We start from the raw sequence: 12429 nt of genomic DNA on the forward strand, positions 1-12429 counted from the left end.
AACTTCATAATAATATGGGGTCTTTTAAAAAATATAAAAAAACAGCAAAGTATTACACTGTATAGAATAATTCCGAAAATGGAAAAACCCAGAGGCCCACTGTGTAAAATAACAAAAATGTCCCGTCAACCACACAGTCAACAACACGCGCGTAATATAATTGCTACACGATAGTTTAGATTTGGCTATCGTTTGGTACATGATCGTTTAGTTTGGTTATGTTTAAATTTGGTTATACAATCGTTTAGATTTGATCGTTTATATTTGGACTCAAATCTAAATGATTTTCTTTTTCAAAAATTGGTTACACGATTGTTTAAGTTGGCTAAACCATTTTTTTAATTCTTTTTCTTTTTCTACACGATCTTTTATTCTTTTTTACACTATCGTACGATCGTTTAGTTTTGGCTAAACGGTTTTTTAATTCTTTTGGTATACGATTGTTTAGATTTGTCTACGTGATGATTTATTTTTTTTAGATGATCGTTTACATTTGGCTACTCCAATCTAAATAATTTTTTTTTCAAGATTCTTGATACACGATCTTTTAGATTTTGTTATTTTTTGTACACGGTCATTAAACAACCAAATTTAAATAACATAAAAATAGAATCAGAAAAGAAGAAAGATGATGGAAATAAATTGTAGAAAAAAAAAAGAGAGGAAAAAACAGAAAAACGACGGAAAAAGATTAAACGACCTAAAAAAAGAATCAGAAAAGAAGAAACACGAGATCACATCGGAAAGAAAAAGAGAAAAAGAAGAAAGACGATGAATCGCAATGAGAGGAAAACAACCAATAAATTGCAAGGCAGAATGACAAATATGAAATATTTAAAAAATGACTAATTTCATATGTTTTGTTACACGGATCGTAAATACTTTGATATTTTGTTACATTTATGAAAGTTTCCTTAATAATATGTATGAATTATAATATTTATAAGTTACAATATATATTTTCTAATAATATTAGAAATTCGGATTGTGATAATTTCACTATCAATTTAAAAAATGTAACCCGAACTCGAATTAAATTCGATAAAGATATAAAAAATGCAACCCAACCTAATCCTTACACTTTGGGGTTGGTAATCCAAATTGTTCGGATCTGAAAAATCGAATCAACTGACCAAAACTGAATGAACCCAAGGTAGTTGATCAAAGATAAAAAGGGGTTGGGTTGGTTTGGATTAACAACATTATTAACAAATATTCAAAAACTTGATCCATCGACCGACGACTCGCTTGCACTCTTAGCTTGCTTGAACACTAACTAAATAAATGATAGTTGGTTCGCAGTGGTTTGATCCAAAAGAAAACCAACTTCGACCAGAATTAATCGAACATTTTGTTTCCATTCGACCCGTAAAAAGGACCATGCCTACTCGTCTACTCCCCACAAAAGTCCGATTCTGAACCGTGGACGTTAGTTTAATCAATCGAATTTCTAATGAACACTTCTGGCGTGCTCTCATGGATATTGCCTACCAGAATCTTCGCAGTTCCTTTCCTCCCTACCTTCCACCGCCGGAGTTTTCTCCGACGTCTGGTTTTAAGCTCACAAAGAAGCTTCATTTCCCGATTATGATTTCTACCAATTGTAGAAGGAACGAGTTTAAAAGCTCGAGCTATCGAGTGCGGAATTCTTCTTTGATGCTCCAATATACGGCGCCTGAAAATGATGGAAATGGAGACGAAAACTTTAAGTCGTTTGGACATTGGGTTCATGTTCCGCTTTCGTTGTTTCCTGGTGTTAGTTCTAGTTGGTGGAACTTAACTGAGGATAAGCAAGTGCTAATTGGAGCTGCGAAGCCGATCACGGTTTATTTAGCTCTTCGTCGGATGTGGAAATTGGTTTGGGATAGTAATCGGTGGGTTCTCCTCGTTGCTTTTGGAGCTCTAACAATGGCTGCGGTACGTGTGATTACTAAGTACCGTATTACTCCCTTTTCTGCTTATCTATATATGGTTTTTTCAGGGTTCTTTGAGCATCTGAGATCGAAAAAGCTCGTTTTATCCAATTCTTTGTTTAAAAGGTCCACGCTCGTCCCAAGGCACTGAATACAGTGCTTGAACATTGTTCTTATTTACGCTAGCTCAGCGGATAGAATTGGTTCTTGAGGATTCTTACCTCTATAACCCAGATGTTAATGTTGAAGTTAATGAAAATGTGAGACGGTAAAGTTTTATGGACATTCGGATAAATCTCAATGTCGATTACAAAAACCATAGGAACTCGTAAAATTCTTTGAACTAATAAATTTCAATTCGTCTAGATCACCATCACTAGTACTTGGTTCATGTTGTCTGACACTTATTATTTCTGGAAGATTTTGAGTTTTATGGAAGAAAATATATTGCCCCCTAAGATTTGTGTAGAAACTTCAAATTGGAAAGCTCCCAGATTTTCACTTTCAAATTTATGCTTTTCACCCATTCCAGTCTCAATGCAAATTATTGGCTTTGCTTGACCTTTTGGTCTTTGATTTTCTAATAATCTCTGTATTTTTTGTAAATCGAAACCTCTTGCAGATTTCTGAAATTTCCATGCCGAACATCTTGGCAGAATCTATCTTTTCTGCTAGCCGTGGCAAGACTGTTGGATTCGCTAGAAAATTCCAGCTCTTAGTCATTCTTTCTATGACATCCGGGATATGCAGGTTAGTTCTTCTTCTTCTATTGTTGAACCTCAAAGTCAGATGCATGAGTTTCTGCATGATGTGCAGAAATACAAAAGGGCGGGAGTAATTTGGTAAATTAGTTCTACAAGTGATGATAGTTATTTTGTTACTTGTTTTATTTGTGGACGCAATTCATTTCTTATATTGGCTGTTCAGGTTTTAATTCAAACTGTTTCATGTATTTCTTAACTGATTGACATGGCTGATTCAACAAACATATTGTTAGACGGGGATCTTTTTTCATTTTATCCTTTTACTTTCATGCAAGGATTGGAATTAATGTGTCTGCTTGTTTGTATTCTTTATATTATTGTTAGCGGACTGCGAAGTGGCTGCTTTGGACTCGCAAATATAATCTTGGTGAGTGGCTTCTCTAAATCATTGGTGCATAGAAATAAGTTTTAACCTACTCAGATGTGAACATGGGTTTTAAATAGGTACACTGGTGACACTTTTGCTTAAAATCTGGACATCTCATATTGTTTTCTTCCCTCCTTTGTCCATCAGTGGCAATGAACTATAATATCTTCTCTTCTTTGTTAACTTATAGATGAATTCCATCTTGTTTTCATTATCGTGAGGTAGATCGTTCCTCATTTCTCATCAATACAATCTATCTATAATTAACATTATTTGAAAATTTTGCTCTCTTACTGTCGTTCTCCTTTTCTATTTACCGTCTTTCCTGATAATGTAGCTTTAATAGGGATGAGTTTACAGATTTTGGTCTAGCTGTAGCCTGTAGGCCATTATTGCTTCTAATACAGTAACACGTTGTTTATTCATATATGTCTCCCTTCGAAGTCTTACTTTTTTTATTTATACATTTACATGTTTCATGCAGTAATATACGGTCAACTTTATTGAATAATTCTTCTACTAGTTTGCAGGTTAAACATCTGAGGAAGCTTCTGCACTCAGCTATTCTTTTTCAGGTTTCTTTTTAGTTTAGCGATAGCAATATTCATTTTGAGTGTGGATAGCCGCATCCTGGGTAGATTGTTTTGTTGGTTTAATTTTTCATGGAATTAGACCATTCTATGGAAGTCTGTCTTCATGTAGGATATATCCTTCTTTGACAAAGAGATGGTTGGTAATTTGACAAGCAGACTTGGAGCAGATTGTCAACAATTGGCTCATGTAATTGGAAATAATATCAATTTGATTACACGAAATGCTCTTCAGGTTATTGGTCTTGTTGACTATTGAATAATGTTTTAGTTGGTAAGGTACTTCTAGTTTTTTACTTAAATTTATGTTTTTTACTTTCAGGCTACTGGTGCATTGGCCTATTTGCTGACATTATCTTGGCCTCTTGCAATATCTACGCTGGTCATATGTTCTGTTCTATCAGCAATCTTTCTACTTTATAGCCGGTAAGCATTTGGACCCATTTTGTTGAGAAATGGTAAGAGAAGGACAAGCTGGTGACACTTTTTGCTTGTTTTATTCTTTTTCTCCCCATTCTCCCCATTCTCCCCATTCATTCTCTTGGAGTAGCGGAAGTTTAATGTTAGGAGCCAAGATAGTGTCCCACATTGGTTAGAATGGGATGACCAATGTGCTATTTAAGTGGCTTAGTTCTCCCACTCCAATAGTTTAACTTTTGGAGTGTGGTTCTTCGAGGTACTTAACTGTCTAACAATGGTATCTGAGCCAGATTCTTGACATTCCGAAGTGGAACCGGTGGAGGGTTCTAACCGGTTGTGGCCGAGTGAAGTACTGCTGGATAGCCACCGGGACATCGGCCATCCGAGGATGGGATATTATTAGGAACTAGTGTTACTGAAGTGGCTTGGCTTTTCCACCCAGCTTAAGTACCTAACAAGTACTGAAGTCCGAAATTGCACATGATAATAAGTTGCAAAATGTTAGAACATGTTAGAATTTACTTTATTCAAAATTGTTTCTTCTGATTTAGCGTGATCAGTTTTATATGCTAAATTGTTTCCTGTCGTATTAACTTTTTGTGAGAAGAATATTACTTTGTTACAGTAATCACAATGATAGACCACTACCTCCTATAATACATCAGTACAGCCGTAGAGGAAAGAAATAGATAGCAAGTTAGTTAGCCTAAACAACCAAATAAATAGTTAGGCTGTTATAGAAGTTTGTTACAGAAATAGTTAGAAAGTTAGTTAGGAAATCTGTTAAAGAAGTTGTTGAATATGTGCATTATAAATAGCTATAGAAGTCCAGTGAATAGGCAGAGAAAATCTTATGAAGAAAGTCTTGTGTTAATTCTTGAGAGATAGAATAACCGAGAGAGAGAGGATTACTACTTGTAATTGAGAGTTAATATCAATGAAGTGTAATTGAATACCAGTGGGAGTTCCATCACTTTGTTACAGTAATCACAATGAAAATTTTATCGTATTTCCACTCATTTCAATTAGTTTCCTTTTCTTTCTGTGTATGTATATAATACTTTTATTGTTTCAATGGATTACTGAAAATACAATGTTGTGTAGGTATGTAATGAGAACAGCCAAGCTGACCCAAGAATTCACTGCTTGTGCTCATGAAGTATGTGCTGAAAACTTTTTAAGTTGACTCTAAAGACACTTTTGCTTTGTTGAATTTCTACGTTGCGCATATTATTCTTCATTTTCTAGATTAACTGCAGGTTGCACGTGAATCACTTACTCTGGTGAAAACCATCAGGATCTATGGTACTGAAAGAAAAGAAGTTGGAAGGTATGATGACTACGATCTCTAAATTCTTTCTAAGTGTCCATGATCTTATCACAAGATTTACTGTGCCGCTAAACACAGAGACTGCTCAAATATGTATCTCAATTTCATATCTTGATTTATATATATAAAGTACAGGCTGAAATCTAGTTGAGTATCTTTACATACGCATCAACGCATCTTTATATTTATCTTCATATGCCATGATAAGATTATTGCTCCATCTTTGTGGTGTTAGATACAAGCAATGGTTGGACAGGTTAGCCTTTATAAGTACTCGAGAAAGTGCAGCAAATGGATTGTGGAATATGAGTTTCAGTACCCTGTATAGGTCAACTCAGGTCTGGATAGTTTGATTTATGAAAATTAGTGACTTCTATCTTCAAGAAAATCTAGTGTTCCTTTAATATACTTTTGCCTACCAATTCATTTTGCTTTAATGATACTCAAAGAAAACTCTGGCAATGCCTCTAACGAATTGAATATCCTCAAATGCGATTATCAAACCGGTGAAGATTTTTTTCTGTCAAAAGAATGTTATTGATTCTGGGTATTATTGGTGAAGGATGTCCAACATCGATACTTGATCAGCTGCTAAAGTTTGTGTACTTCACCAACATTCAACACTTCGTTAGCCCACTTTTAAAACCCCTATTTTATGTTGACAAAATTGACTGCTGGTCTATAAATGACTCGAAAACTTTCCATCTTATTTTGAACGATATTTCATGAGAGGTCATCATCACAGCTTATAAAACTATTGCAATTCATGTAACCCTCTATTTTTTTTTCTGAAAAAAATATTATTCAACTCCACCCTTTCACTTTCCCTTAAATTATTCTTTTTTAGATTCATTATATTTTACAAATTATATAAAATAAATAATGTTTATGCAAAACTTTCATTACGTTTACAAAATATTTAAATATAGATCATGATTAATTTATTTGACGTAAATATCGATATCATTACTTAACAGTTTTATTTTAATGTAAATGCATGCGTATACTCTTTTTTTTGGAAAGAAAATAATGATCTTAATTGAGAAAAAACAAAAGAATACGTGGGCATTCAGTTAAACAAAGCCTACAACAAAGACTCCCATTACAAGACAGAACTCCAACTATGCAAAATCTCCTTTAGAATAATTACAAAAGGTCTTCGAAATGGAAGTCAAGAGGAAAACATGAAAACGAACAACGGACCAAAACTTGCTAGGATCCCTCTCCACTCCCCTAAACACCCTTCTATTCCGCTCCATATACTAATGTAAATGGGGTTCACATTTTTTTCTTAATATCCGTGAGTATCTTGGCTAACTTAGGTGTACCTCAATTAATCTTACAGAATAACCTGCTTTATCTTACAACATTTGAGTGTCAAAGAAACTATTCGGATTAGTTTGACTTACCCCTTTTCCAAGATTACTTAGTTTAATCAAATTCAATCGAATTTAGGAATTAAAATATTTATTTTACCTAAGTAAAATCTATCCAGTCTATGCACCATTTGTTTTTTTGTATAACGATCTCTATGAGTTTAGTTTAGGTTCTTGAAGTGCTATTTTTCATGAGGAAATTAAGTTTCTGAGATGTTGTGCTCAGGTTTTTGCAGTACTTCTAGGAGGAATAGCTATTCTGAGTGGTCAGACATCAGCTGAGCAGCTTACAAAGTATGTCTTGTACTGCGAGTGGTTGATTTATGCAACATGGAGGATCACAGATCATCTATCATCTTTGCTATATTCAATTGCAGCAAGTGAAACAGTCTTCCAATTAATGGATCTCTTGCCTAGTGAGCAATTTTTATCCAAAGGTAAGTATTCTGCTTCTTTTTTTGAAGGGCATTTCAGAACTATCCTCTCAGAATGAGCAGTTGTACCTTGTACATGGGTTCTGTTTGGTTCATACCACATGGTATGGACTATTAGCTGTTTAGCACTTTGCAGTTCTCAAAATAGTACAGAATTTGGGTTTTTATGCTGTGGTGATTATCTATACAGGAGTGAAGTTGCCAGAGTTAATGGGACATATTCAGTTTGTGAACGTGTCTTTTCATTATCATCTTAGGGTAAATACGTTTCTATTTTGGGTTGATGTGTTCTAATATTCTTTTCTGGTGTAAACCTTACGTCGCTGTGCTGATGATCCATCTCTTTTCTTATAAGTTGATTTCACATTTCAAGATGCAATGATTCATACTTCTGATCAGTATGCATTAATATGAATCTAAAGTTGGCTAATAATTCATCTACTGGAACCTCGGGTAGCAATTTATTGAGATGTTTGCTAGGTGTTCTATCTTTTTTATATTCACATATGTATGTCCTTTTAGTTGAGCATCTATCTATACTTCTAAAATAGCTATATACTTGTTTCATTTGTTCAATTTTTGCCCTACAGCGACGGAACCTTTGTTCCTGTCCCTGATTATTACACATAGATGACTTCATTGTTTGTAAAATGTGGCAGGACATGCTTCTGGAACATATAAATATTACCATACGGGCAAATGAAGTAGTAGCACTCGTAAGAAATTTATGTGCTTAGGTTCTTCTCCTTCCCTTTCCTTCCATTCTTCGTCAATGCGAAGTATATGAGTATTTTTTGCACATCTATGTTTCCAAGGTTGGACCTAGTGGCTGCGGTAAAAGCACTCTAGTCAATCTTTTGCTCTGTCTTTATGAACCAACCAATGGTCAGGTGAGTGGCAACAACTGTACCTTTTTTATTGGAGATTTAATGAATTATTTGAAGTAAAGTTCTCATCATTTGCCTCTGAAACAATTTTCTCCAAGTGAACACGGATTATCATTTCTTTCATTCTTTGGACAAGGTAATGAACTTAATTTTTTTCATGTGAAGCAACATGGTTGTGTAAGAAGAACAAGCTTTCAATTTTCTTTCACTCTATAGTCGATCTTTTAGATTATATGTAATAAGCTGTGAGCTAGATAATTAGGTTTTGTTACAATTGTTATTGTAGACACTAAACTGGTCTCAAGATTCAACTATTTATTTGCCACTCATGTTTTCAGAATTTCAGTATGGTTATGGACTGCTTGCTCTTCGTTTTCAGCAATCTGTTTATTTTTCACACTGTTGATTTTACAAGGATGTTCTTTGAGGGAATTATAGTTCCTATTTTCTGTGTATTGGATTTCAATTTATTTCTCTTTTCATAGAGCAGATTCAACAATAATAGTTTATACAATACCTAATACTCTCGACATAAAAAAATATTAAATTTTGTGGAACACACAATATTTATAGCAGGGAAAAATAGAGAAATTACTACAAGATTTACGTACTATATGTATACAAGAAAAGTAAATAGCACAAAGAAGGAACCACCTAAGGCAACTCACTCGGTTTCTTGAAAATGCAGATTTTTATTGATGGTATTCCTCTGTGGGAATTGGATATTAGGTGGCTAAGAGAGAAGATTGGATATGTTGGACAGGTTAGAATACATAAGCTGCGCAATGCATTGGACTTTAATTGAAATACTATGCCTTAACTTCAACTTTTACAGGAACCCAATCTCTTCCACATGGACATCAAGTCAAATATTAGATATGGCTGTCCTATGAATACTACGCAAGAAGATATAGAATTGGCTGCAAAGCAAGCATGTGCTCATGAATTTATCTCATCTTTCCCCAATGGCTATGATACCATTGTTGATGATAATCTACTTAGTGGAGGTCAAAAGCAACGGATTGCTATAGCAAGGGCTATTCTTAGAAACCCTGCTATTTTAATTCTTGATGAAGCCACCAGTGCTCTGGATTCTGAAAGTGAACATTTTGTCAAGGTTGGTATCAGCAAACCTCTTAAGCAGCGTCATCTCTTAACAGGAAATAAATAAATGAAGGTGTGTGCTATTCGTGTAGTGTTTTCTTATACATCCTTGTACTTTAACTTTAGGACACTATTTTTGAACTAAAAGATAATCGAGGTGGACCAAAAACTATCATTGTGATAGCTCATAGGTAAGTATTTTCAATTTTTGTTTCTGCTGCGTCTTTTAGGTGTTTTTTGTGATATGACCAATCTTTTGTAGGCTTTCTACCATAGTTGCTGCAGACAAGATATTTGTAATGGATAGAGGTCAGGTCATTGAGGTCAGCTTTCCACATTTGAAACCTCCTTATAGATATGTCAATAAAACGGATGTAAAAACAATTGGACAGGGGTTGGTTTGTTGATGCCAGTTTTTCCTATTGTGAAGTACATTATAACAAATATTAAAATGGAAATCTTATTTTAAGAAAGATCAATATGTGAAAATGAATTTGAAATCGTATTTTTAACACGGAAAATTTACCTTTTTGTAGTATTGGTAGACAAGCTACCATCAACTATTTTGACTTCGTTAGTACACTCTAGTGTGAGGTAAAAATTTGAGGACGCCATTATGTGATCTATGTTAGGCGATGACCCAATTGTTTTTTCTTTAGTAATAACAGTATAGACATTCGTTAGGTAAAATGGAAAGAATTACATCTTAAGTATGGCAAAAAACTTTAAAACATAAGTTTTGGAGTTGGAAAAATTGAGGAGATGATTATACGATAAAGAGAAAATCCGAGCAAATTGTGTTTGGAATGTCAAATCTAGAGTCAATTCTTTCCTTGATTGCTTGTTGACAATGAATTTGATTCTGGAGGTTGGGAAGGATCCTTGTATGCCTCTTGAGCATAAATTACTTAATTGTTGCCTCATGATTGTGGCTATTTATGTTGCGTAGTTCTTGAGAACCATGATCTGTTATTTTCTCCATGGGTAGATCGGTAACCACGAGGAGCTCCTCAGCAAAGATGGGTACTATGCTCGATTGGTCAAAGTACATAACAATATGTTTACTTCAATCTCTAGTCAACATCCGGATTGATACCAGGTTACATCTGATGCTTTTTCTGTTCACTTGTTTGCTAAGTTGCTTTTTGTTAGATGATGTAATATTAAATTTACGTTCATCCTTCAGTTTAAGTTCATGTGTCAATTGGTAATTTAACATGGTATCAGAGTAGGTGATTTTCAAAATCTTACAACTTTTCAATTAATATTGATTATCTGTTGCCAGGTCTTCTACATATTTCATTCAAGCCCACAAGTGAAGGGAATTGTTAGATGTTATAATATTAAATTTATCTTCGCTCGTCATGTTTTATGGTCTATCAGTAATTTAACATTTTGGTAATTTGTCTTTACTGAAATTCTTGATCACTTTGTGGTCTTGGCAACAGAATTGGATTTCTTTTCCATTTAAAAAGGAGATAGGACCCATAAATCCTCCCAATGAAAGGTTTGTACTCAAAGCTGACTGACAGCACAAAAACAAGAATGTCGTCAAATAAGCTCATCTTTTATCTTCTTTGACAACTTTACATTCCCTTGAAAGTGAAGATAGTTCCTTACTCAATGTCTCACTATGATTCCAATGTCAGTCGACATCAGCTCATAGCAGCTTGGTTTCTTAGCCAAGCGCTCTGGTTCCCTCAGCCAATATAGATTATGCAATACGATCGGCTATTGAAACATCCAAGTAATGAGTATGAGAATGAATTGAGGTGTAATTTGTTGTTCCAAATGGAAAAACAATCTTGTAAACCTCCATGGAATGTTGGCTTTTGCAGAAGTATTCAATGTGAATGCAGCACAATATTTTGTAATTTTAATATAAATTCTCAGGTTGAGGTACTCAAGAATTGTCAAATATGCCGTTTTCTTTTCCTTGAAGACAGTTTCATTTGTGATAATATTATCTACTTCAACGCTCCCATCAAATAATTAATTAAATAAATAAAATATTTCGTGTGTTTGTTTTTAATCGTAAAATGAATCAAAATATTTACAAATATAACAAAAGGTTAATGTCTATCTGTGATGGACATTCAATCATCTATTATTGATATCTATAAATGTTTATCAATGTCTACCACAGATAGACAATAACATTTTAATATATTTGAAACTATTTTCAACGATTAGTCTATCATATATTAAATATATTAGCATTAGGTTAGATTGAATTCTTTCGCTGAATGTAGAAATTACTTAATTGAAACTATAAATTGTTGGGAGTATTTGCAACACGAGAATAACAAGTTAGACAAAACATTAGTATCGCCTTTGATGTCAATAAAAGATCATACATGTTTGAAATGAGTTTGTTTCTAATTTTTTAATTAGAAAAATAGTTTCTTTTTTTACAAAAATTGTTAAAAATAGAACATTAGACAAAATATTTACACTTTATAAAAAAATTAAGTATGGAAAAATTTGTCTTTTAGTGATTTTATTCTTTGAAGTGTAAATAGTTTGTCACATTTTTTTATTCTCGAAGAAATCCCTTCTTTTTTACTTTATTTATTTGTTTAGTAAAACAATTATGAGATTAAAGATTGATTTCACCAAATAAAAGCTTATGTGAATTAAAATTTGGGAAATTTTCATAAATACAACAAACAAGTAAAATATTTAAATATTTCAGGTTTGCCCTTCCATCTTTCTTCTACTCTTCTCTGCGATTTCTTTCCATTATCTTTCTTCTTTTTCTTTTTTCTTTCAAACTGTTATTTAGTTCAATATCGTGTATCAAGTATAAAATATCTATTTTCTTTTTCAAACTTTAAGTGTACAAATTGATTTAGATCCATTAGAATGCAGTAGAGGTTTTGAAATAACTTGACTGAATCAATGAACAAGGAATTGAATAAAGTAAGTTAGAATCCTTATAAGGAATATGGATCCCTTATAAGGAATTTGGATCCCTTATAATTGAAACGATTGATTGATGTTATTGGCAATGAACAAGGCTCAAAGAATGTTCAAAAGAAGAAGAATAAAGAAGCCAAGAAAGCTCCTAATCTCTGATTTATGGTTCGACTATCCACTGAAGAAAGAAGAAGAAGAAGACCAATAAAGAAGAAAGCTCAAAGCAATGAACTGCTCCATGGGATTCTTTGAGCCTCCGGACTTGTGAGTTCCACATGTTTTTAGTGCTCCGGAGGATAGACATATGAATATGACTTTATCTTTT

General features: G+C 33.6%; 1 protein-coding gene across 4 annotated transcripts; it reads left to right on the forward strand.

Moving 5' to 3' along the window:
* Window positions 1-1373: 1373 nt before the first annotated feature.
* LOC103498105 (ABC transporter B family member 26, chloroplastic-like) lies at window positions 1374-11087 on the forward strand. 4 transcript variants are annotated; one of them, XM_008460584.3, is made up of 19 exons: window positions 1378-1917; window positions 2536-2663; window positions 3002-3044; window positions 3575-3619; window positions 3747-3869; window positions 3957-4060; window positions 5159-5213; window positions 5314-5384; window positions 5620-5722; window positions 6987-7197; window positions 7385-7452; window positions 7854-7910; window positions 8010-8084; window positions 8770-8844; window positions 8917-9198; window positions 9312-9376; window positions 9448-9508; window positions 10174-10284; window positions 10471-11087. In XM_008460584.3, exons 1-18 carry the CDS (start codon window positions 1477-1479, stop codon window positions 10276-10278), a joined length of 2112 nt encoding a protein of 703 aa, XP_008458806.1. In that variant the 5' UTR covers window positions 1378-1476; the 3' UTR covers window positions 10279-10284; window positions 10471-11087. The 4 variants fall into 4 exon arrangements, 2 of the variants coding, with proteins under 2 accessions (XP_008458806.1, XP_008458807.1); XM_008460585.3 differs by having other exon boundaries at window positions 10634-11087; XR_007823394.1 differs by lacking the exon at window positions 9312-9376 and having other exon boundaries at window positions 1374-1917; window positions 10634-11087.
* The last annotated feature ends 1342 nt before the right edge of the window (window positions 11088-12429 follow it).

The sequence above is a fragment of the Cucumis melo genome, chromosome 9, assembly GCF_025177605.1.
Source record: "Cucumis melo cultivar AY chromosome 9, USDA_Cmelo_AY_1.0, whole genome shotgun sequence".
NCBI classification, from domain to species: Eukaryota; Viridiplantae; Streptophyta; class Magnoliopsida; order Cucurbitales; family Cucurbitaceae; genus Cucumis; species Cucumis melo.